Source organism: Lepisma saccharinum, chromosome 1 (assembly GCF_977018435.1).
Source record: "Lepisma saccharinum chromosome 1, izLepSacc3.1, whole genome shotgun sequence".
Classification (NCBI taxonomy): Eukaryota; Metazoa; Arthropoda; class Insecta; order Zygentoma; family Lepismatidae; genus Lepisma; species Lepisma saccharinum.
Genome location: NC_139229.1, coordinates 151,025,706 through 151,050,056, shown reverse-complemented (window position 1 = coordinate 151,050,056; position 24,351 = coordinate 151,025,706). Strand labels below are relative to the sequence as shown.

General features: G+C 37.1%; 1 protein-coding gene across 1 annotated transcript in view; it reads right to left on the bottom strand.

The window, feature by feature from the left end:
* Positions 1–24,351, bottom strand: part of Cib2 (Calcium and integrin binding family member 2) — a 147,939-nt gene that overhangs the window by 19,812 nt on the left and 103,776 nt on the right. Inside the window, exon 4 of the mRNA XM_083140407.1 lies at positions 21,556–21,703. Within this exon, the coding sequence (XP_082996533.1) occupies positions 21,556–21,703 (148 nt within the window). The remainder of the gene's footprint in view (positions 1–21,555; positions 21,704–24,351) is intronic.

Below are 24,351 nucleotides of genomic sequence, written 5' to 3'. Positions count from 1 at the left end.
TATTACACACCACAACAACAAAATTGCAGTAGGGGATCAAAAAATTGTCATCACTCCAGGGCAGTATAATCTGTCCACTCTAAATGCTCAATTACCCAGAGGTATAGTGTTAAGTCAAAATTCTGTCACTCACAGAGTAGAGATTGTATCTGCTACAGAAACAGTGGATCTGGGTACTATAGGAGAGCTGTTAGGTTTTGAGAACAACACAAAACTGGAAGCGGCCATCAAACACACTGCTATTAATATACATAAATTCTTAGCCATAGAGACTCTGAATATTCACTGTAATGTGGCCGAGGGTATGATCACCAAATCAAATGGCATAGGCACTCACAAACAAACTGGCATCATTGCAACATTTAAACCTAACTCTGAATTTATGGAGCCAATCATCTACAATCCATCACCAACATTATATTTTCCTGTGTGCCACAACAGAATAGATTATATTGAATTGATGGTCACTAATGAAAAAGAAGAATTAGTTGATTTTGCTGGAGCCACAACAACTGCAATCATAGAGATTAATATTTAAATAAAAATACATACAAAAAAAATGGAAAATATTGAGAGTTATGAGCTACAATCATTCCCCCCAAACAGGAGGACATTTGCAAATTTAAATCAACCCAACACAGAGATTGAGGTTCATCTTGATGTAGGGGATGGCTTTATACACCCCCACAGAGCAGATCTATACATCAAATTTGATGTTGTAAAGCTCGATGGAACAGATTATCCGGCAAATTCAAATATGAGATTGGTAGATAATTTTGTGCCGCATCTGTTCTCTGAAATTGAGATCAGAAAGCATGGTGTTGTTATAAACAGAGTGGATTATCCCGGCATTACCTCCACAGCTTTGGCCACACTAAAATTATCCAAAACCGAGGCTTCTTACTACAAAATAGGTGGATTTGAGGCTGGTGATAAAATTATATCTAAGAACCACACAGTGCTGTTCCCTATGCGCCTGTTGCCAGGATTCTTTTCAGATTACAAAGATATTATGTGGAAGGGTGGTTTAAGAATTACATTTAGAAGAGCTGCCAATGATAATAATGCTTTGATGAGGTACAGTGCAATAAACTCTACCGGGGAAGCTCTGCCCAATACCCTACCTGATGAAGGCAAATGCGTTATTCAGACTATGGAGCTAACAATCCCGGTTGTTGAATATGAAGCCAGTTATGCTCTTAAATACAAAGCAGATATAATAAAAAATCCACAGGTTCCTTTACAATTTTATACATATCAATGTGTACAGAAGCCTGCCGCTGGTACTTATTATGAGTTTGATGCTACAAATTCATTCTCCAGTATACAATATGACATGCCGGATTTTGTGGTCGTATTGTTTCAGACTGGAAGACACAATAATCAGGAAAAAATTCAAGTAAATTTGATAGCTGCAACATCAAGAACATATATCTTAAAAATGGCAGAAATGAGGTATTTCCTAGAGAAAATTATAATTTAGACATGTCCAAGGATGATTTCCTCAAATTATATGAAGCATTTTCAGCATACAAAAGGTTCACTACTGGCAATACTGACATGTATTACACACCAGATGAATTCAAAGCACAGAGACCCATGTTTGTCATCAACACTTCAAAAAGGAAACAAGTTGTGGTTAATGACCGGACAAACATAAAAATTATCTGTGAATTCCACGATACACTCCCTGATGACACTATATGTAACGTTATTCTCATAGGTGAAAAATCATATGTTTATGATGTAAGAAATGAGAGAGTCACAGAGCAATTCTAGAAGAATTACATTGTTTCAATATTAGATAAACAAATTGAACCTGGTATCCAATTGAACTTAAACCAGAAGTAAGTATGTGTGTGTGTGGGTGTGAGTGTATCTTAGCTTAGTTTTGAGTGTGGGCCTCCCCCATGGCGCAGTGGTAGCGTCTTTCCCTTGTAATGAAGGGGTCCCGGGTTCGATACCCGGTGGAGGCACAAGTGGTTCGGATCCCACTTTAAACTGTAGGTCCAGTCCCGATTAGCCTTACTGTGCATAAAGTGGACTTAAAACAGCAACTCAAACAAGTTTTGAGTGTATCCAAAAAAAATATCAAGAGGGCCATATTTTTAACAAATTTATGGACAACAATCTCACAGAAGTGCCTTTTATAAGTGTAGGCAAATCAATCTGAGGGGGCTCATCATTTGTACACTGTAGTTTCGGGCATTTTTACAAAAATCTTTGATTAGACAGGGTGCTACACTTGAGCAAAAAACTCATATGGGCATGTTGAGCTAAGTTTAAGTGTAGCCAAATCTGCTTGAGGGGGGCTCATCATTTGTACGCTATAAGTGTGCTGGTTATATCATCAATTACACTACTTAGTACCATACGCGATGAACGTCCGAGATTTTTTTCTGTAAATGATGTGTTTTTATAGTGATATCAAAAAATATCAGACCGCGGATACATGCACTTGTGTAGTCAATTGACCTTTCCCCCCCTTTCTGCCCCTTCCAGAGTACTTCAAAGGGGCAGAGAGTCGTTTCCCCCTCTTCGTTATTCTTTCTCAATTAAGAAACTTTCTCCATCTTATCTATTCCTTTAGTACAGTGGTTCTCAAACTTTTTCCTCATTGAACTCTTCAGTAGTAACTAGTGTAATGTAACCCCACCATAGGTTTTCTCCGAATAGTGGGTGTTAGGGAATTTTTTTGGCTGCCTGGTTAGTGGCGCGTTTTTGATATGTTGGAGGCGTGTATTTGCAATAGATGAAAATGGCGTTCGGACTATATGTGGAAAGATGGTAAACATGTAAACATTAGAATCTTATGTTTATTATTTTATTGGGTGTTCCTAGGTTTACAATCTTTATGATAAGTTACAAGATTAAAAACTGAAACACATGCATGCTGCATGAAGTATATATATAAAAATAATTTCCATTTTTTCCCAGAGTTGTTGAAAGGAAAGTAAAGAACAAAATAAGTTTGTAAACAAACTGTCAAGAACAATTTTAGAGTTTTTACTGTAAATCCTGAGAGTTTCTAGTGAAAAGGATGTTCCTGCACAGTTTCTTGATGTCCGGTTGTGCACTTTAAACTTCCAAGCGAAGATTCGGCTCCAAATGTAGTCTATTATAGATTTCGAACAAGTATTTTATTTCAAAACATACGAATAAAGATAAGAGTGTCAGTGACAAAATCAGCCTTAACCTGTTGAGTGTTAAGGCTATGAAGTCTGAAACAATTAAATCTGCTCTGCGGACCTGCAGCAAAAGTGTTATCGTATGGGTATTATTCACATTTCTCTTCTGAGCTGATCGCGTACCCCCTTCAAGTCGTTCATGTACCTCTGGGGGTACGCGTACCACAGTATGAGAACCACTGCTTTAGTAGATAAACTCAGACAAGTGAGCTTAATCAACTAATAGTTGAGTTGAAAAGAATAGCGTAGGCGATTTCAAGTTAATGAGCCATCTAAGCAGATCTCCCCCCCAAAAAAACTTGAGTCCACAGTAATCTTAAAATTAAATTTTTGTTTGTTTTCTATATATGTGAGCTTGCCAATGTTATTCTTCTTCCCCAAAATACCATACGAACACTGTCACACATTAATAATTATATAGGCCTAAATATTATTTAAAAATAGAGGATATCTATTTAAATGCTCCAATTACGGCGGAATAAAAACTGAATATTTTAACAATAGGGAGAAACAACAAGTTTGTTATCTTATAAATCTTGCATTTTTCAGTTATTCTTGCATTAACAATTTTTCGTGGTCTTAACAAGAAAGAAGCTAATGATTGTCTGCTGTTTTGTCTTTATTTTACGCCATCTGTTTTTTACTTTTTCATGTGATAATACTTAAATATTACGACTAATAATATGCCTCATTATTATTATTTATGCACAGATGCGTGTCTGAAAGGATATTTTCCCTGACTGCTTAGTTCCACCAAGAAGCGTGTTGATGGATAGTCTTTCATTATTACTGTTAAGGGATCATAAGGTTAGGCTCACGCCTAACACTATGTTAACACTTAACACGTTATGTAGTACTTAAATTTTCCGAATTCTAAGAAGAATTACTTATTCTTATTCTGAAATATCAATATGTACCAATTATATTTTAGGACTTAAAAAAAAAATGTTTCAGCGAAAGTTTGCAAAGTATTTGATGCCTCTTTGAGAGTCGATCAGTTTGACAATAATGTTTATAACACATGGATTATACTAGCGGAGATTTAACTCGTGGAAATAATGATGTCATATAAAAAGTTTTAGGAATCTTGAAAGGTGCCAATGCAAGAACCCCAATCCTGGAACACTTGAGTAGTGTGTTTTGTGGTACAACCAGTGCCACTTACAAGTGTACAAATGATGAGCTCATATAATTAAACAGCCCGATTTGCCCACACTTAAAATTATGCCAAGATGCTCTTATTCCCCAATTCTTCAAGTGTAATATGCTCTTAATTCTAAGAATTTTCAATCCTAGTGTACAAATGATGAGCCCCCTCAGATTGATTTGCCTACACTTATAAAAGGCACTTCTGTGAGATTGTTGTCCATAAATTTGTTAAAAATATGCCCCTCTTGATATTTTTTTTGCCCACACCTAAAACTAAGCCCCCCTCACCCACACCCACCCATACACACACACACACACACACACACACACACATACATGCTTACTTCTGGTTTATTTCCATTGCATCATGCTGTGCAACAAATTATTATCCAATATTATGCAACAAATTATGATGCAAGAGCTATTACATCATGCTGTGCAACAAATTATTATCCAATATTAAGCAATAAATTATTAGGCATGTGTTGTTTTCTGATTGGTTAATTATGACATAATGTGATGATGTGTTATATTCTGATTGCTTTGTTGTTTCAGATGTTTTAATCCATGCTTAGGGTATATAAAGAGATTTTGCTTTACTCCTCGGCCAGTATTGTGAGAGTGGCTGAGGAGAACAGATGTGTTGTTACAGTGCTTCTCATACTTACAGGCCTGTTTGGCTTAATTCTTATTATTCATATTAAATATATTTCTGGTATATTGAACAAAAGGGCTTATATTTTGTATAAAAAATCTGATATTTGTTGCATCCAGCTTGTTTGTTGTAATCCACTCATATTTAGAGTCAGGCTTATATCTGTCCCAGCCTGTTATACAAAAATCAATACATAACACAGCGCTAGGTCATTGCCTTTCTAGACATGCATGTCTGTGCAGGCATTTGCGGAAGGTCAGTGTAGATCAATATTTATTCTCTTTTTCCACTTGTGGACTATTAGCTTTACAACCTGTCATAATAAGCATAGAGTTTTGGTTTAAAACCCAAAAAAATTTATATAATAAACTGAGAATAAAAATTAATAATATTAACATATTAAATATACACAAGAAATAAACAAAGCACACAGCTGAACAAAATATATATATATATTAAGTACAAAATTCTGAATTGAACCCCAGGAAATCTTATATAATAAACCAACAACAAAAATGCCAAATCAAAAATATTGCAATCAGTGTAATAAGAATATATCCAGCCCCAATTGGGCCAGACACCAAAAGAATTGTAACCCAGGCAAATTCAGAACTCCCACTAAAATATGTTCTAAATGCAATAAAATATTTAGCAAGGCATATTTCAATAGACATGTGGGTTCTTGTTCTGTACAGTCATCAACATTGCCCCCACAACCATCTACATCTGGTCTGAAAAGAAAGCATGAAACACCTGTTAATGCTGGACCGGCAAAGCAGCCACGCTATGAACCCATCCATAGCAGTTTTAACGGCCAATTAAGGGATCATCGGTTTGTATCAGAGCCAAGATGTGACATTAAGAATTTTTTGAAGAGTATAAATCCAGATGTGCAGGCAATTCTAAATGCACAAAATGGCTCTTATAAGCTGTCTCTCAAATTGTTTACACAATATAAGAAGCCAAATGGCACAAAATTTACACAGCCCCACATAACAGAAACTGTACCGCTATATTCAAATGTAAATTCAGACAAAATAATAAGCAGTTTGATAGACCAATTGAATATTAAACACTCTGAATTTGCAGCAAAAGAGTCTGGATGGAGCCTATGCGGATCTTCACACAAGTTATATGTTAATATTTCTGAATTCAGCCCATTACAAGGTTCCACTTATGTGCCTTTACCTGCCAATATTAAAAACAAACAAGCCGTGGTTAATATAAAAAATAATGACCAGAAATGCTTTTTGTGGTGTATTTTAGCTGCTTTGTATCCAGTTTCAAAGGATCCTCAGCGAATAACTTATTATAAACAACATGAAAATGATTTTGATGAAGCAATGGAGGGTTTAGAATATCCAATGCTTGTTCAGAATATTGATAAATTTGAAAAAAAGGCCAGGCACATCAATGGCAAACAATTATCTATTAATGTATTTACTTGTTCTACTGGCCGTGACAATTGCTTGATAGATCCTCTCAGAATCAGTACACTTGATGATGAATCTGCTATTCCGATTGATCTGCTCTTAATTAAAGGGGATGGCACAAATCATAACACTCTGATACATAATCTTGAAGCTTTAGTCAGAACACAACTAGACAAAACTCATAAAATATTCAAGTTGTGCAGAAGATGTTTAAGTGTTGTTGATGGTAGAAAAATGGTGAATGGTGTTTGTGAAGAGAATGCAGAAATTGCTAAAAACAAGTTACTTGAGCATCTGAAATACTGTGGCAACCATAAACCTATTCATATGGTGATGCCAAAGCCAAGTGAAAATGCAAAATTCAAAACATTTGAAGCCTTGTTGGAACACCCAGCATATATAGTCTGTGATTTTGAATCAAATCTCAAACCTCTTGCATTCTGTAGCCCAGACCCTGAGGAATCTTTAATTACAGCATATCAATTACATGAACCTTCCAGCTTTTATTATGTGGTTGTACAGGATGGTGTTGTTTGTAAAGAATATTTATACATGGGAGCAGATGCCATCAAAGAATTTGCACAAAGAATAGAAAATGAGTGCAATGACATAGCATCTAATAGTTTATTAAAATCAAAACCCATGTTGCCTTTAACAGAGAAACAGATTGAAGATTTCAACAATGCAGAAAAATGCCCGGTATGTGATTCTGAATTTTCAGATGCAAATATCAAGGTGAAACACCATTCTCATACAGATGGTAAATTCTTAATGGCCCTGTGTAGAAGCTGTAATATTGAGATCCAGAGACCAAAATTTGTCCCCATATTTTGCCATGGAGCATCCAATTATGATTTTCATCATTTGATCAGGTACGAGGGGTTTGACAAGCAGAATTTAAATATTTTAGCTGAAAATGATGAGAAATATATTGCCATTAACAAAATAATTAAAGTTAATGGTGTTCCTATTCACTTAAGATTTCTTGATTCATACAGAATTTTATCAGCTAGCCTGGCTACACTGGCCAGTCAATTATCTGATGATCAATTCAAAATCACATGTGCTTTGTTTCCAAATCAGGACCTGAAATTAATTAGGCGGAAGGGTGTATATCCCTATGATTATGTTACAGATTTTTCTAAATTTGATGAGTGTTCTTTGCCACCACAACAAGAGTTTTACAGCAAAATCAGAGCATCTGGAATCACTCATGATGATTATCACCATGCCCAGTTGATGTGGAACAATTTAAAATGCAAGACATTTGGTGATTATCACAAGGCATATTTAAAACTTGATGTGACCCTCTTAGCTGATATATTGCAGGCATTCAGAAAATCTTCCATGCAAAATTATAAGCTGGATCCAATGTATTTTTACAGTGCTCCGGGCCTAGCATGGTCTGCAATGTTTTTAAACACTAAAATGCAGTTGGATCTGATCCAGGATCAAGACATGTACTTGTTTATGGAGCAATGTATAAAAGGAGGCATGGTGCAATGTTCTCAGAGATATGCCAGAGCAAATAACAAATATATTCCTGATTATGATCCAGCACTGCCATCAAATTATATACTGTATGTAGATGCAAACAGCCTCTATGGTTATGCCATGATGCAAAAACTGCCATATGCAGGGCTTGAGTGGGTTGAAGATTTTAACATTGAAGATCTTAAGAATTTTGATGACAGTAATTATGGCCTGTTCTTAGAGGTTGATCTGACAATTCCAGATAATTTACACAACACATTTTCTGATCTGCCCCCAATTCCTGAGGTTAAGTGTTCACCTGGCTCTAAACAGAAGAAATTGATGATGACTCTGGAGCCGAAACAGAATTATGTCATATATTACAAAAACCTCCAGTTCCTGATGAATCATGGTGTTCAAGTGACCAAAGTTGGAAAAGTTTTGAGGTTCAGGCACTCAAGATGGTTGAAGCCATATATTGATACAAACACAGAGCTTCGAACATCTGCAATGAGCCAATTTGATAAATCTTTGTTTAAATTGATGGTCAATTCTGTGTATGGCAAAACAATTGAAAATGTCAGAAAACACATTGATGTTAAAATAATTACTGACCCCAGCCGGAGCAAAAAATTGATTGCAAAGCCCAACTTCAATTACAGAAGAATTTATGATGAGCATATGGCACTTTTCAACATGAAAAAAACAAAGATCAAGTTTGATAAGCCTATTTATGTAGGGGCTGTGATATTGGAATTGGCCAAATTACACATGTTAAAATTGTATTATGATGTGTTGAAGCCCTTTTATAAGGATCGTGTAAAATTGATGTACATGGACACAGATAGTTTTGTTCTTGATATTCAAACAGAAGATGTTTATCAAGATATTGCACAGCCTGAATTGTTTAAATATTTTGATACCACTGAACACTGAACAAGTTAAAAGATGAGACACTTGGTGATGTTATTGTGGCATTTGCTGGGTTAAGAGCCAAGATGTACAGTTTTGAAACATGTAGTGGTGTTGTTGCCAAAAAGGCCAAGGGCATTGGCAGAGTAACTGTTGAAAAAGAGCTTGAATTTGAGGATTACAAAAATTGTCTCAAATCCCAGAGTTTAATCAGAACATCAGAATCCAGAATTCAGAGTGTGGATCACTTATTGACTAGCAATATTGTAAGAAAAGTGGCTCTGGACCCACATGATGATAAGAGATGTATTTTATCATGTGGCATACATACCCTACCATGGGGGCATTGTGATTTGAAAAATGGCAATCAATGCCCAATTACAGAGCATAATTTAAAATAAATAAACATGCCTATGAACTTATTTGGGTTCAAAAAAACAAGCTATTATGGATCTGCCAACACCACAACCCTCTTCTGATATAATATCTAAACTAAGTGCTTTGTTAATTATTCATCTGAACAGCATACTTACAGATGTTGATGATAAAACAGGTAAAACATTGTACATATTTAACAATAATTTAAATCATTACCAATTACCTGTAGGTGGTCAATTGCAATTTATTACAACCCCTGAGGGTGATGTCAAGATTTCAGTAGGGAGAAATATTTATAGAATTAAGCACTCAAACATGATTTCTGGCACTGTATATACTGTTTCTGCTGGTGACTGCTTATATATTGAGGTCCCTGGGTCATATGACAAGCTTATACCTTTTTTTATAGAATTAAGAATCAGATATTCAATAATAAATAACCACTAAAACAAAAATGCCTAATGATATATTTGGCCATACAAGGCATGAAGATCACAGTGATGAGATTCTGATGCTTGATGTCAGAGTCAAGAAATTAAGAAGTGATTTACAAGCTTTACAAACCACACTCAATGCCAGTCTTCAATTAGAAATTACAAATTTACAATCACAATGCATGGACCCTCTTCTTAAAATTGACTCAGAACTCAAAGTGCTGCTTCAGAAATATACTGACCTGGCCACATTGGATAATTTTCAAAGTTTAGAAGAAGCTGTAGCAGCTATTCAAGCCAAATTTAAGAGCCAGGCCACCAACTCTGAGCAATTGAAACAACAATTGGAGGAGCAGATAAATAATGTCCAGACACAGCTCCAAACAATTGTGAAAAGCATAAAATCACAAGAAGATTTTGATCTAGTGATTTCCACTCTAAAGAAACAGATTCAATCACTCCAAATACCTAATCTGGACCCTCTGAACAATGCCATAGCCGAGGTTAAAGAAAAAATTGAGACACTTGAAAATTTTATGAACAATTTGCCATCTTCTGATGCTTTGAGTGCAATAACTCGGAGTGTTGCAAATATCAAGCTGCAACTTGAAACATATGAAGATTTTGGAAAAATTCAAAGTACCATAACCCATCTTGAGGGTACAATAGCAGCAGTGCAAAGTGATTTGACAAATATACAAGAATCTCTAGAATCCCGCCTGCCCGGTATTGTAGACACACTTGTCAGTGTCCAGTAACAGATCACAAAGCTTGAAAACCTCAACACTGAATCTGAGCTATCTCATTTTCATCACTTGATCGATGATATCCAAACAAAACTTGAAATTTTACAACAATCAACACCCTCTCAGGCTGATATAGCCCTGCTCCAAGATGCTATGCAAAATGTGGCTGATGCTTCTGAATTAAACAATGTGAAATTGGCACTTGAATCTCTGCAAAATACTGTAACAAATCTGCCTACATCACAGGAACTTAAAAATATTAAGAGAGCAGTGAATCGCATATTGAAATCAGAAGATATCAAGAATATCCAGACAGAGATCAAACAACTCACTCAGACAGTGGCCACTCTACCAACTAATCAACATATTAATGAACTGCATGCCCTGTTTGAGGATATCAGAAGACAGGTCCATGCTCTTACTGCTCAAAATTCAAAATTGGCAGTTATTGAAAATTTGCAACAAATTGTAGCTAATATCAAGCAACAGCTAGGGACCATGGAATCCAATCAAGCAAATGCTTTGTCTGTTTTTGCCACCCAGCTACAAGAGATTGTGCAACAATACAAGAAACTTGTTGTGGACATAAAAATCAAGCCAGGCCATGATGTTGTTGTTAGGACCATCAATGAGCATCTTGAATCTGTAACAAACAGATTGCTTACATCAGAAAAAGAAATAACAGGCATAATCGAGAATCCAAAACATACAGTAATTCTTGAATTGTACAGCATCCCCAACAAAGAATATGATTCACCATTTACACCAGGTGGCAAAATATATATGCTGTCCCCTGCACAATTTTATTACCAATTTTTTGTTGGGGGCACATTGAGACCAATCAAGATCAAATATTGGCTTCAACCACAGGCACACCACTACCCTACCTTATCAATAACAAATGCTGATAACAAAGCAAAAATCACCAGTGTAGAGTTAGAGGATTTTACAGACCCCAATACATTAGAAACAGCCTATGCTGAAGATGATGGCTCTCTGGAATTTAAAATACAAATAGGGGACAAATTATATTTAGAAAATCCTGTAGTATCAGCTGCTGAACACCCCATAGTTGCAATATTCTTGTTTACATATTATGTCTAGACAAATTATTGTTGATGAATTACACAGACAAGCCAGACATAATTATAAGAGACTGCCAGTAGTCACAAAAGGCATAGATGATTTATGGCAGAGCGACTTGATTGAGATGGCAAGTGGACAGTTGAAAAACTTAGATAAAATCAACAAGGGCTACAAGTATCTACTCACTGTAATAGACACATTTTCAAAATTTGCCTGGGCTGTGCCACTCAAATCCAAGACTGGAAAATGTGTTACAGAAGCCATCAGGACAATCATCAATCAGAGTGGAAGATCACCGCGCTATTTGCAAACAGATAATGGCAAAGAATTTTATAATTCTGTGTTCCAACAATTTATTAAAAGCCAGTCAATAAAACATTATTCGAGTTACAGTGATCTCAAAGCCTCAATTGTAGAGAGATTCAACAAAACCCTAAAAAATCTTATGTATAAACAATTTACACTTCAAGGTAATTATAAATGGCTTAATATTCTTCCAGAACTTCTACATAAATATAACAACTCGGTTCATTCCACAATCAACATGAAACCCTCTGAAGTAACTTCATCTGATGAGCAAAAATTGATCAGGACTGTTTATTATCCTAGATACCAGCCAACAACAAGAAAGGCCAAATACAGGGTGGGTGATCAAGTAAGAATCAGCAAATATAAGCACTTATTCAAAAGAGGCTTTACAAGAAACTGGAGCACTGAATTATTTACAGTGGTTCAAGTTAAACCTGGGTCCCTTAACACACATATAATAAAAGACCACCGAGGAGAAATTCTCAAAGGCCGGTTCTATGAAGAAGAACTCAACAAAACTAAACAGCCTGACACATATCTCATAGAAAAAATCATCCGCAGAAAAGGCAACAAGTTATTTGTCAAATGGCTAGGACTTCCAGAACACAGCTGGATCGATGCAGACAAAGTGATAATATGAGCACCTGGGATGTTATAAAAAGTCTGCCAGAACCTGAACAGCAGATTAAGAGAAATGGCAAGTTGCTGCCTGAAAATATTAGATGTCTTATTGTTGGGCCATCGGCTTGTGGTAAAACTACACTAATGGTTGTTAATTTTTTATTGGCACCCAACTGGTTAGACTGGAAAAACAGGCACTTGTATGTTTTCTCTAAGAGCTTGGAACAATTAAAATATCAGCAGTTGATGAAGCTATATGATGGATTGGATATAGCCACTTTTGAACCAGGTGTTAAGCCACTTCATGAATGTCTCGATAATTCTGTTGTGTTTGATGACATTATACTGGATAATCAAAACAAGGTTAGAAATTTCTTTACACAGGGCCGACACAAAAACATTGATTGCTTCTACCTTGCACAGACTTTTTCAAAAATACCGAAGCAGCTGATCCGAGACAACAGCAATTTTTTATGTGTGTTTCATCAAGATCATACCAACCTCAAACACATACATGATGAATATGTAGGTGGGGACTTGAGCTACAATGATTTTTCCAAGTTTTGCAGTAGGTGCTGGAATCAGGACAGTTATGGGTTTGTCACAATTAATATGACAAGAAAACCCAATAGTGGCAAATACAGAAATAAAATCAACAATTTTCTAGACATTGAAACATATATAAATAACCATGAAAAGGCCAATCATTGATGATCTTAAATTAAGAGATTATTTTGTAAAAAGATTTAAGGGATGGAAATCACAGAACCGAGGAATTTATGAACAACACAAACAAACAGAACAGCCTATAATTGATGCTATTAGTGAATTAGGTAAAAATATCAAAACTGTTACAGAGCAAAATCAAAATTTGATCACGGAGCTTGTACCTGTAGCTGCAAGGAACATATTAGATTATCCAATCACCCCACTTTCCAGTATTCATTCACCTAGTCCTGTTGCTCCTCGAAGAATTGAAGCTACTCAGGATCCTATTGAATTGGGTCTTCTTGCTCAAAAATATTTAAGCACACCTAAAGACAACAAAGATGAGGTCTTTGGCTTATATGCTGACACAGAGCGTGATGGTAGCATCATACATAGAATTGGCAATTTCAGAGTAACATTTATGGGAGATGATATAATTGTATATTCAGAATCTCATCTTGGAGAAAGAGGTGCTTTTGTTAAGTATCTTGGCACACCTGGATTGTGGGAACTGATGACTAGGAAAAGGCCTGGCAGCTATACAGATCAAGATTATGAACATTACAAAGAAATATTAATAAAATCAGATGCTCTATACCAGAACAATGATCCCACACAAAAAAGGGTCAAGTCTAGCAGTGGAGCAAAATACAACAATTTAATCAAGCCCATATGGTCACAAATAAAGACAGGCAGTGGAATCAAACAATACAACACCCTGCCTAAAGAATTTGTCTGGGTTGATGATGTCAGGAAACTTGTAGATAGGTTATTGGTGATAGCTGGGGAGGAAAATGCTGGCAACCACAATTTTTACAATGAAAAGGTTGGAATTATGGACATGATAAGCACAAAATTGTCTAATTTTATAGTAAATAACACTAAGGGGATTGGATATCTTATAAAAATTATTAATACTCTACCACCTAAATTTTGGAATATTTCTGAGGGCCGGGGGTTGGTTAATGACATTATAAACAAGCTGCCATTTGAACTACATATTCCAGGCTATCAGTATTGTGGTCCACGCACAAAATTGGACCATAGATTAAACAGAGGTGATCCTGGTGTTAATCCCCTAGATGCTGCTTGTAGAGACCATGACATAGCATACAACACACATTCTGATCTTGACAAGAGACATGTTGCAGACAAGAAATTAGAAGAGGCTGCATTTGGTAGATTTGTAAGCAAAGATGCTTCTTTAAGTGAAAAAATAGCAGCATTGGGGACCACCATAGCTATGAACACCAAACAAAAACTGGGGTGGGGGCTGTGAATATGTATATAATAAACCTAAAATGAAGGCCAAGGGTGTTATGTATCAAATACCTTATGCAGGTCTTAAATCTCTTAAAACTATTGATAGTCTTTTAACCAAAAAGCAGCGCAAGAAAAAAATTCTTGTATTGCCAAGGGCCATGGTATGAAATTATTACTTAGTACCCCCCAATTAAAAAAATTACAACAATCTAGAAAAAAATCACATGTGGGGGGTTTCATATTTACTATCCCGGCCATCTTAGCTGCTCTCGGGGCTGTTGGGAGCTTGGCTGGGGGATCAGCTGCCATAGCAAAAACAGTAATAGATGCCAAGAAAAATAGGGCAGAATTAGATGAATTGAAGCGCCATAACCTGGCCATGGAGAAACAAGGCAAAGGTGTTAAGAGAGCCATGAATAAGTTTAAAAAAAAAACAAGAGCCGCTTACAAACCAAGATATTGAAGCTTTAATCAAGCCACTGGGCATCAAAAATTTTAGAGGTGTGTACATGTCTGATTCTTTGCCAGAACAACCACTCAACAAAGAGTGTGGCATTGTTAATTTGGATAAGTACAAAAATCAGGGCACTCACTGGATCTGTTATCTTAAATATTTAAACAATACGGCATTTGTGTTTGATTCATTTGGAGGTGTTCCACCTGAAAATTTAATAAAATATCTAAAATCAGTTAATCTTTATTACAATAATGCCCGTGTACAAAATTTCAAAGATGTTAATTGTGGACATTTGTGTTTATCTGTTCTCAGATATATGTCTCAAATAAATAAACCATCAATTGAAAATTTTCAAAAAGCCTTGTGGTATTTAAAACATCATGGGGGAATTCCATCTCACCAGCCAAAATTCAATATTGAAACTCAAATTGCATGATGACATAGTGTATCCCAAAACAATAGCTCTCAGAGCATTTTATGGCATGTACTTGATCCCTAATATTACTCACCACAACAACAAAATTGCAGTAGGGGATCAAAAAATTGTCATCACTCCAGGGCAGTATAATCTGTCCACTCTAAATGCTCAATTACCCAGAGGTATAGTGTTAACTCAAAATTCTGTCACTCACAGAGTAGAGATTGTATCTGCTACAGAAACAGTGGATCTGGGTACTATAGGAGAGCTGTTAGGCTTTGAGAACAACACAAAACTTGAAGCGGCCATCAATCATACTGCTATTAATATACCTAAATTCTTAGCCATAGAGACTCTGAATATTCACTGTAATGTGGCAGAGGGTATGATCACCAAATCAAATGGCATAGGCACTCACAAACAAACTGGCATCATTGCAACATTCAAACCTAATTCTGAATTTATGGAGCCAATCATCTACACTCCATCCCCAACAAAATATTTTCCTGTGTGCCATAATAGAATAGATAACATTGAATTGATGGTCACTAATGAAAAAGAAGAATTAGTTGATTTTGCTGGAGCCACAACAACTGCTATCATAGAGATTAATATTTAAATAAAAATACATACAAAAAAAAATGGAAAATATTGAGAGTTATGAGCTACAATCATTCCCCCCAAACAGGAGGACATTTGCAAATTTAAATCAACCCAACACAGAAATTGAGGTTGATCTTGATGTAGGGGATGGCTTTATACACCCCCACAGAGCAGATCTATACATCAAATTTGATGTTGTAAAGCTCGATGGAACAGATTATCCGGCAAATTCAAATATAAGATTGGTAGACAATTTTGTGCCGCATCTGTTCTCTGAAATTGAGATCAGAAAGCATGGTGTTGTTATAAACAGAGTGGATTATCCCGGCATTACCTCCACAGCTTTGGCCACACTAAAATTATCCAAAACCGAGGCTTCTTACTACAAAATAGGTGGATTTGAGGCTGGTGATAAAATTATATCTAAGAGCCACACAGTGCTGTTTCCTATGCGTCTGTTGCCAGGATTCTTCTCAGATTACAAAGATATTATGTGGAAGGGTGGTTTAAGAATCACATTTAGAAGAGCTGCCAATGATAATAATGCTTTGATGAGGTACAGCACATTAAACTCTACAGGGGAAGCTCTGCCCAATACCCTACCTGATGAAGGCAAATGCATTATTTGACTATGGAGCTAAGAATCCCAGTTGTTGAATATGAAGCCAGTTATGCTCTTAAATACAAAGCAGATATAATAAAAAATCGACAGATTCTTTTACAATTTTATACATATCAATGTGTACAGAAGCCCGCATCTGGTACTTATTATGAGTTTGATGCTACAAATTCATTCTCCAGTATACAATATGACATGCCGGATTTTGTGGTGGTATTGTTTCAGACTGGAAGACACAATAATCAGGAAAAAAATTCAAGTAAATTTGATAACTGCAACATCAAGAACATATATCTTAAAAATGGCAGAAATGAGGTCTTTCCTAGAGAAAATTATAATTTAGACATGTCCAAGGATGATTTCCTTAAATTATATGAAGCATTTACAGCATACAAAAGGGTCACTACTGGCAATACTGACATGTATTACACACCAGATGAATTCAAAGCACAGAGACCCATGTTTGTCATCAACACTTCAAAAAGGAAACAAGTTGTGGTTAATGACAGGACAAACATTAAAATTATCTGTGAATTCCATGAGGCATTACCTGATGACACCATATGTAGTGTTATTCTCATAGGGGAAAAATCATATGTTTATGGTGTAAGAAATGAGAGAGTCACAGAACAATTCTAGAAGAATTACATTGTTTTAATATTAGATAAACAAATTGAACCTGGTATCCAATTGAACTGAAACCAGAAGTAAATATGTGTGTGTGTGTGTGTGTGTGTGTGTGTGTGTGTGTGTGTGTGTGTGTGTGTGTGTGTGTGTGTGTGTGTATCTTAGCTTAGTTTTAGGTGTGGGCAAAAAAAATATCAAGAGGGGCATATTTTTAACAAATTTATGGACAACAATCTCACAGAAGTGCCTTTTATAAGTGTAAGCAAATCAATCTGAGGGGGCTCATCATTTGTACACTAGGATTCAAAATTCTTAGAATTAAGAGCATATTACACTTGAAGAATTGGGGAATAAGGGGCATCTTGGCATAATTTTAAGTGTGGGCAAATCGGGCTGTTTAATTATATGAGCTCATCATTTGTACACTTGTAAGTGGCACTGGTTGTACCACAAAACACACTACTCACTTGATTGAGAGGGGGAAATAAACAGTGCATTCAGGAGAGAGAGTAAGTAGCATTAGCAGAGGGTAATGACGTCGTCTTCCTCCCAGGTTTTATGTTTTTTTCTCGAGAACGAAAATCTGCCGTTTTCCGTCTCGGCGGGATTTCTCCAGGATCTTGGTTCATCCGGACTAAATGCATATACGTCAAGAGTTATTCACAGCCCTTCCAGATTCTGAAGCTGATTGTGGAGAGGGTGAGAGGTTTCCTGGAACCCTCAGACCACAGTGGAACCAAAAAAAGAGCAATGAAAACGTCCCACCAACCTTTTGTTGCCCAATTCATTTTTTATATTCCGATAAGGAGGTGGGAACAGATGTAGCCATCTGCTCTGCTAATGGCCTTTGCTTTTGGCATCGTTTTCAAGATGGGGAGACCGTGGTAGAGGGGGAGGAGGGGAAGTGATAAAAACAGTGTGAGAAAGAGGGAGATAGAACGATAGAGAATGACACAAGAGAAAGAGAGAGAGAGAGAGAGAGAGAGAAAGCGTGCGATAGAGAGAGAGAGAGAGAAAGCGTGCGATAGAGAGAGAGGCAGTGAGAGATGAAAGATAACTGAAAGGAAACCGAGAGAGAAAGCGTGCATTAGAAAGAAAGAGAGAGAGAGAGAGAGAGAGAGAGAGGGACAGACAGACAGACAGACAGACAGACAGGTAAACAAGAAGAGGGAGAGAGTATTTGCACTTTTAATATTATCCGCCGCTTTTCTGTTTCTTTAGGATAATCGCAGGGCTGGAAAATGGTCAGTGAAATCAGTTAAATGCAGTTTTTTTCATATAGGTCTGGAATTTGTAATTTCTTTTTAAAAAAATGGTCAGTAAAGACTGTATTTTTTGTTTTCATGACTGACATTAGTGATGCCGGCTCGGTGGTCAAACACATGAAGTCGCCGACTTTCGATATCACCACCCAAGTTCCCAGGTTCGAGTCCTGTCCTGGACATGGGTGTTCTTTTTAAGTCCATTTATCAATTTCATCGAATCATGACTCATTCTCGTAGTCTCAATTAGCCAAAAGTGACGGGAAAGTGACGCTAAATAATAAAAATACAATACTAGAGCAGTCTTGTGATTTCAAGAAATGAAAAGTGCGTTAACAACTTTTTATCCACAAGAACAAAGTACAAAAAAGATAAGTTTTACCTTCGAGTAATTATATATTGATATCATATTTATTAAAGTGGAATATGATTTACATTATTTGCTTTTGTACAATCATGAGAACATATTTTAATTTTCATAAAAACATTAGTTCTGTGTTCAATAAAAAAATATGCGAAGTCTGGCTACGGTGACCTGGAGGCCAGATACTCTGTACTTATATTTTAATCAAATCGCAGTTCTCCTTTGAAATGCTAATTTATTGCTCAGCTGTAATTAAATTGGCCAGTATTCGGTTAGTAGTTTGATATTTTGGTAAGATAAATAAATAATTTTGACACTTTTAATAGTTTCAACCAATGTTTGAGCCAGGACTCGAACCTCGAATGATCCGTAGCGAGATTGGAGGGCTCTCGGCCACCGAGGTCATTTAAGAGAAATAGAGAAAAACACAAAGGGAGCGATGAAAAGATAGAGAATTGGAGAGAGATGGAAAAGAATGGGGGAGAGGGAGGAACAGAGAGAGATATGGACCTCTGAGAACCTGGGTAGAAAGGAGGGAAGGGCCATTCCACTCTTCTTTGTTCCTTTTTTTTCCGCTTCAGCTTCGACCGTTTCGCTCAGATTGTTCGGCTTTTAGATCATTGTCGACCCCCGAGATGGCTCGTTTTTTTTTTTGCATCCGCCGAGTTGTCGTTTCTGAATTTGTTCTCGTGCCTTGTCGCCCTTTCCACGTTGGGCATTTTAATCCGGTTGTTGTCCACAAACACCCTTCCGCGTGAATCGATCCGCTTCGTTGGCGAGCAAAGGAAAAGCACAAAACAGGCAGAAACCAGAGCGAGTTACGAACTATAGACTTAAATACAGTGTTTCCAACTATGGAAAAATTAACTGAAAATATGATTATTTTAAAAATTCCTAATTCTTATTTTAAAAACAATGAATACCACTTGCATGTAATAGGTGACACCAGGATGTAGATTTGCGATTGTTTGATTTGGTGTTTTAAGTCCACTTTATGCACAGTGAGGCTAATAGGGACTGGACCTACAGTTTAAAGTGGGATCCGAACCTCTACGTGCCTCCACCGGGTATGGAACCCGGGACCCCTTGATCACAAGGCGACGACGCTACAACCACGCCATCGGGGAGGCGGGTGTGGTAACAAATAAATCGCCATTTATATATTCTTTTAGTCCAATACATAGTGCCCTACAGTTGACTTCTCTCATATATTGTTGTTTTAGCACTGTAACAGAAAGTAAAGTACATTTCGTTATTTACGATTGCCATAACGTTACGCATAATTAAATTACATCTGTCATTACGAATGCATATCTGCTTTTGCCCTACATACCTACATAGAAACAGTGCAATGTTAAATCTTTGCAAATGGTCTGCGTAGCTAGTCACCTTATAAATACTATCAGTGGCGTCGATTGGGGGGGGGGCAGTTGCCTCCCACTTTTATCCACTTTTGCCACCGCATTATGTTACAAAGGGAAATATACTGTCTTTGCCTCCACAGTTTTATTTTTATTTTATTTATTTACTGCCCTCAACAGAGGTAAACCTCCAATTACAGACGGCAGAAAAGAAACAAAGAAAACAATATCATTAGCATGTATATAAATATACATCAACCGATAATACAAGTAATCAATAACGTAATCAATAATAAAATTAAACAATCTGGCTCTTTCTCGTGTCTTTCACCATACATGAACAAAGACTTGTGCAATAATTACAGATATAAATACCTATAGATATATAATTGTAGAGTATAATTGAAAATAATGGGAATGATTACAGTGTATTTGTTGTGATAATTCTGATTCAATCATTTTTTTAGTTTGAATGGCAATGATAAATCTAAGGCCTGGTTATTCATTGAAAGCGTATTATACGTACAAATCACACATTCTACTTAATGGGCTGCTTTTATATTTCTGAGTTTTAGGAATTTTCGGAATCTGTAAGTTTCGCCCACGTAAATTAATTTTTCTCGTATTGAATTGTAGTTGACTGAGGAAATAACTATTGTCTAAGATACCGTTTACAGTTTTATGTAAGTATAAGTGATACAGAATATTCCGCCTATTACAAAGGCTCTTAAAATTAAATTCATGCAGCAAATTTGATATGGCACATTATATTGTACTGGCTTATTATATTTTATATAATATAAATACCTCAAAAATTTCTTCTGGGTTCTCTCCACGGTATATTCATGCGATTTGTAGATTGGTGACCATATAATAGAAGCATATTCAAGTCTACTTCTTACAATACTGTTGTATATGGTTGTGATACAGTTTATACTTCTGAAATTCTTAGTATTTCTAATAACAAAGCCTAGTAATTTGTATGGGTTATTAACAGCGTGTGAGATATGCTGTTTGAACGTCAAGGAAGAATCAATAAAAAGACCAAGCAAGTCGGTGGAGCGAAGCAGTACACGCGGCTGAAAAGAGTGTTGGTGCAGTCGCTTTCCCCCCTCCATGCAATCCCTTTACCCTCTCACGTGTTTATTGGTCGAACCGTCTCGAGTCACTACTTGCGCAGAGACTTGCTTTCGTTCGCTCTCTCCAGAGATACCTTGGACAGAGTATAAGAGCCAATCCTAACTTCAGTTAATTTTTCGTTATTTTTCCTGTGTGTTAAAAAAGATAAAAGAAAAGCTGATTATGTCACACTCATGTTGAAGTTCTTGTCGAGGCTTCTTTTTTTGGTGTAGAATTTCTGTCCCTCTGAAGTCAAAAGCGTGGCGTTTCCCTTCTGCAAAACAAACAAAACGGTGTCAACATGTCATGCGTTCCTTTCCCCACGTTGTTTGCTCGACCTCCGTGTAAACAGCCCGTCGGGGCAACTCACCGTATATTTTAAAGGCGTAGAACACCTTGATGTCACGGGGGGCCTGTTCGCTGAACACGGAGAGGAGATCCAGAAAGTCTTCGAAGGTGAGGTCCCCGGATCCGTCCCCAGAGAAAACTTCGCAGATCCTGCGGCGGAACGGGTTCTCCTGCGAACCGAAAGAGAGCAGCACTTGACAGGGTTCTTTCGAGAGAAGGATTGACATGCAGCGCCAGAGGTGACAAACTTACGAACTAACGTACTCTCATAACTGTCTTACCTGGAGGCATCCTTATAATTTGATCCCAAAGTCAATCTTGATGTATTTACAGAATTGACATCTGAAGACGATGAAAGGGTGTGGGGGTAGGGAACATTGCTAGATTAACGTGAAGTTGGGAGATGCAGATTTCTTTAATAATTTGCCACTTTATTATTGATTTCATTTTTGTATTGTATTAATATTCAGCAATAATTTTCAAATCTCTATTCGTTTTACTTTTATGTTTTTCTTTTATTGTAAATAAAATATGTATTCGAATTGAAGAAAATGCAGGGGGGGGACTTCAGAATTACTGACCAGTGGCGCCGACAATGAAGGCGTGGTAGGGCTGTTGGTCCCCTTCCTCCAGACACACACGCTTTTTGCCCCCGCATTATGGCCTCTTAATGTTAAGCCTTGTTTACAAAGAAAAATTAAACTGTCCTTGCTCCCCTATTCCCCCGTTTGACACCCAATCGGCGCTATTGATGTCAATGTATAAATGCTGTGTTGCATCATGGTGTCCTTCATGTAGCCTCATTTCAGAAAATTTAGTCACAGGAAAATCGTTCCTTTATGTAGAGTTGAAAATTATCCTAAAAAATACACTTTTAGAAGTGGGGAGGAAATAGTTTTTCCGCGGCTTTTTTGTTGGACTTCTTTTGACTTTTTAACTTTGTAAAATTTGGCATTACGTAGGGCCTACACTAGCGCTTCTTCTCTGTAGAAGCAATGAAAACTGTTTGAGGAAATGCAATACAACATTGGAAAAACAAAGTTCTACTACAAATAACTAAGTTGGTACCTACGTTAGCATTATTTGCACTATCTCTTCCTTTTCAACAGGTAGCTGCACTGAGCTCACGACTCGAAGTGAAATGTACGAGGGGATATCAAAAAGTAATTGAGTAAATTTTTTACAGCTCAACGGAAATGTATTCACAAAAACTGAAATTTTTGTACTTTTCCACACAACATCCATTCACATTTGTACGAGAAAGGCTGGATAATTATTTATTACTGCCGACACAGATTGATAAGATGTCACCCATCAAATTTCAAACATTTTGTTAATTTCCATCATTGTTGTTGCCACTGCTTGACCAATCTCGAACAAATTCTTTTGATTTTTTGCTGTTTTGACTGAACATAAAGTAATGGGCACCCGTAAAAAAATAAAGTGCAATGTGACAGGTACCTCTCTGCAAACACGACTTTCCTATCATCGGCAAGTGAGGACTCACCTATAGGAAAGCCTTTTTATAGTTTACAAGGATTCAGGATGCTCCTATACAACGGCCTCCTTCCCATCTAGACATTTTATGGACTTCGTTGGAAACGCATGTAAATTATACCAGGTGGTTATAATTAAAGTGACGGTGTTCAGAGTGGTACAGTACGGGCTGTAATGAGAGTAGCAGTCTGAAACTTCGTAGATATGATAATGAAGCAATGCGCTCGCGAATTATGCAAAAAAAAAAAAAAAAAAAAAAAAAAAAAAAAAAAAAAAAAAAAAAAAAAAAAAAATAGTTCCAATTCTCGGCACCAGGGTAAAAAATGGCGCTGTAAGCAGTCAAAACGTGGAATTTTCCGTAACTCTGACGTCAAAGTCGTTGACATTGCCTAACCATTGTGTGAGCTCCCTGGTTGTTGTTGGTGACGCGTGTTGCTTTCTTTTTCCTTTAGTGATGTGAATGTTCGCCGAACATTAAAAGTTTGATTTTTCCCGTGTAAAAAGCAATGGCTATTGCGAAGAAAGACCGTGCACTGCTAGTGAAGTTGTTTTACCAGAATGGGAGCAATAGTAACGCTGCACTGCGGAAATATCGCCAACAGAAAGGGCTGAGAAGAGGGCCCATGTCAATTAATGGGCTGAAGAAGATGATGAAGAAATTCGAGGAAACAGGTGAATTGGGTGTTGCACCAGGGAGAGGAAGGCGGCCCATCCCCGTGGAAGTTGTGGACGAAGTTGCTGTAGCTGTAGCTGACCGTGCAGCACATGCCTCAACTTCTGCAACCAGTGCTAGAGCTGTGGCACGTGAATTGTCACTCCCCTGGTCAACAGTTCGCAAGGTATTGCGGTGCATTTTACACTGGTATCCCTACAAGATTCAAATTGTGCACCAATTGAAACCCCAAGATATTCCACAACGCCGTGAGTTTGCCCATCGGTTTTTGGCACGCATGGAAGTGGATGACATGTGGCCGGGGAATATTCTGTGGACTGACGAGGCGCATTTTACTCTGGTCGGTACAGTGAATACTCAGAACTGTCGCATATGGGGTTCCACTCGTCCACATGTTGTGCAGGAACAACCATTGCACTCAGTTTACGTGACTGCTTGGTGTGGGTTCACTAGCTCCTTCATTCTTGGTCCGTTTTTCTTTGAGGAGATGACACCTCGAGGGCCTGTTAGGTGTACAGTGACATCTGCACGTTATAGGGACCTCCTTGTGCAACACGTGATTCCAGCTTTGCAAGAACGGAAGTGTGAACACACCACCATTTTCATGCAAGATGGGGCAACACCACATGTCGCTCGCCACGTGAAAGA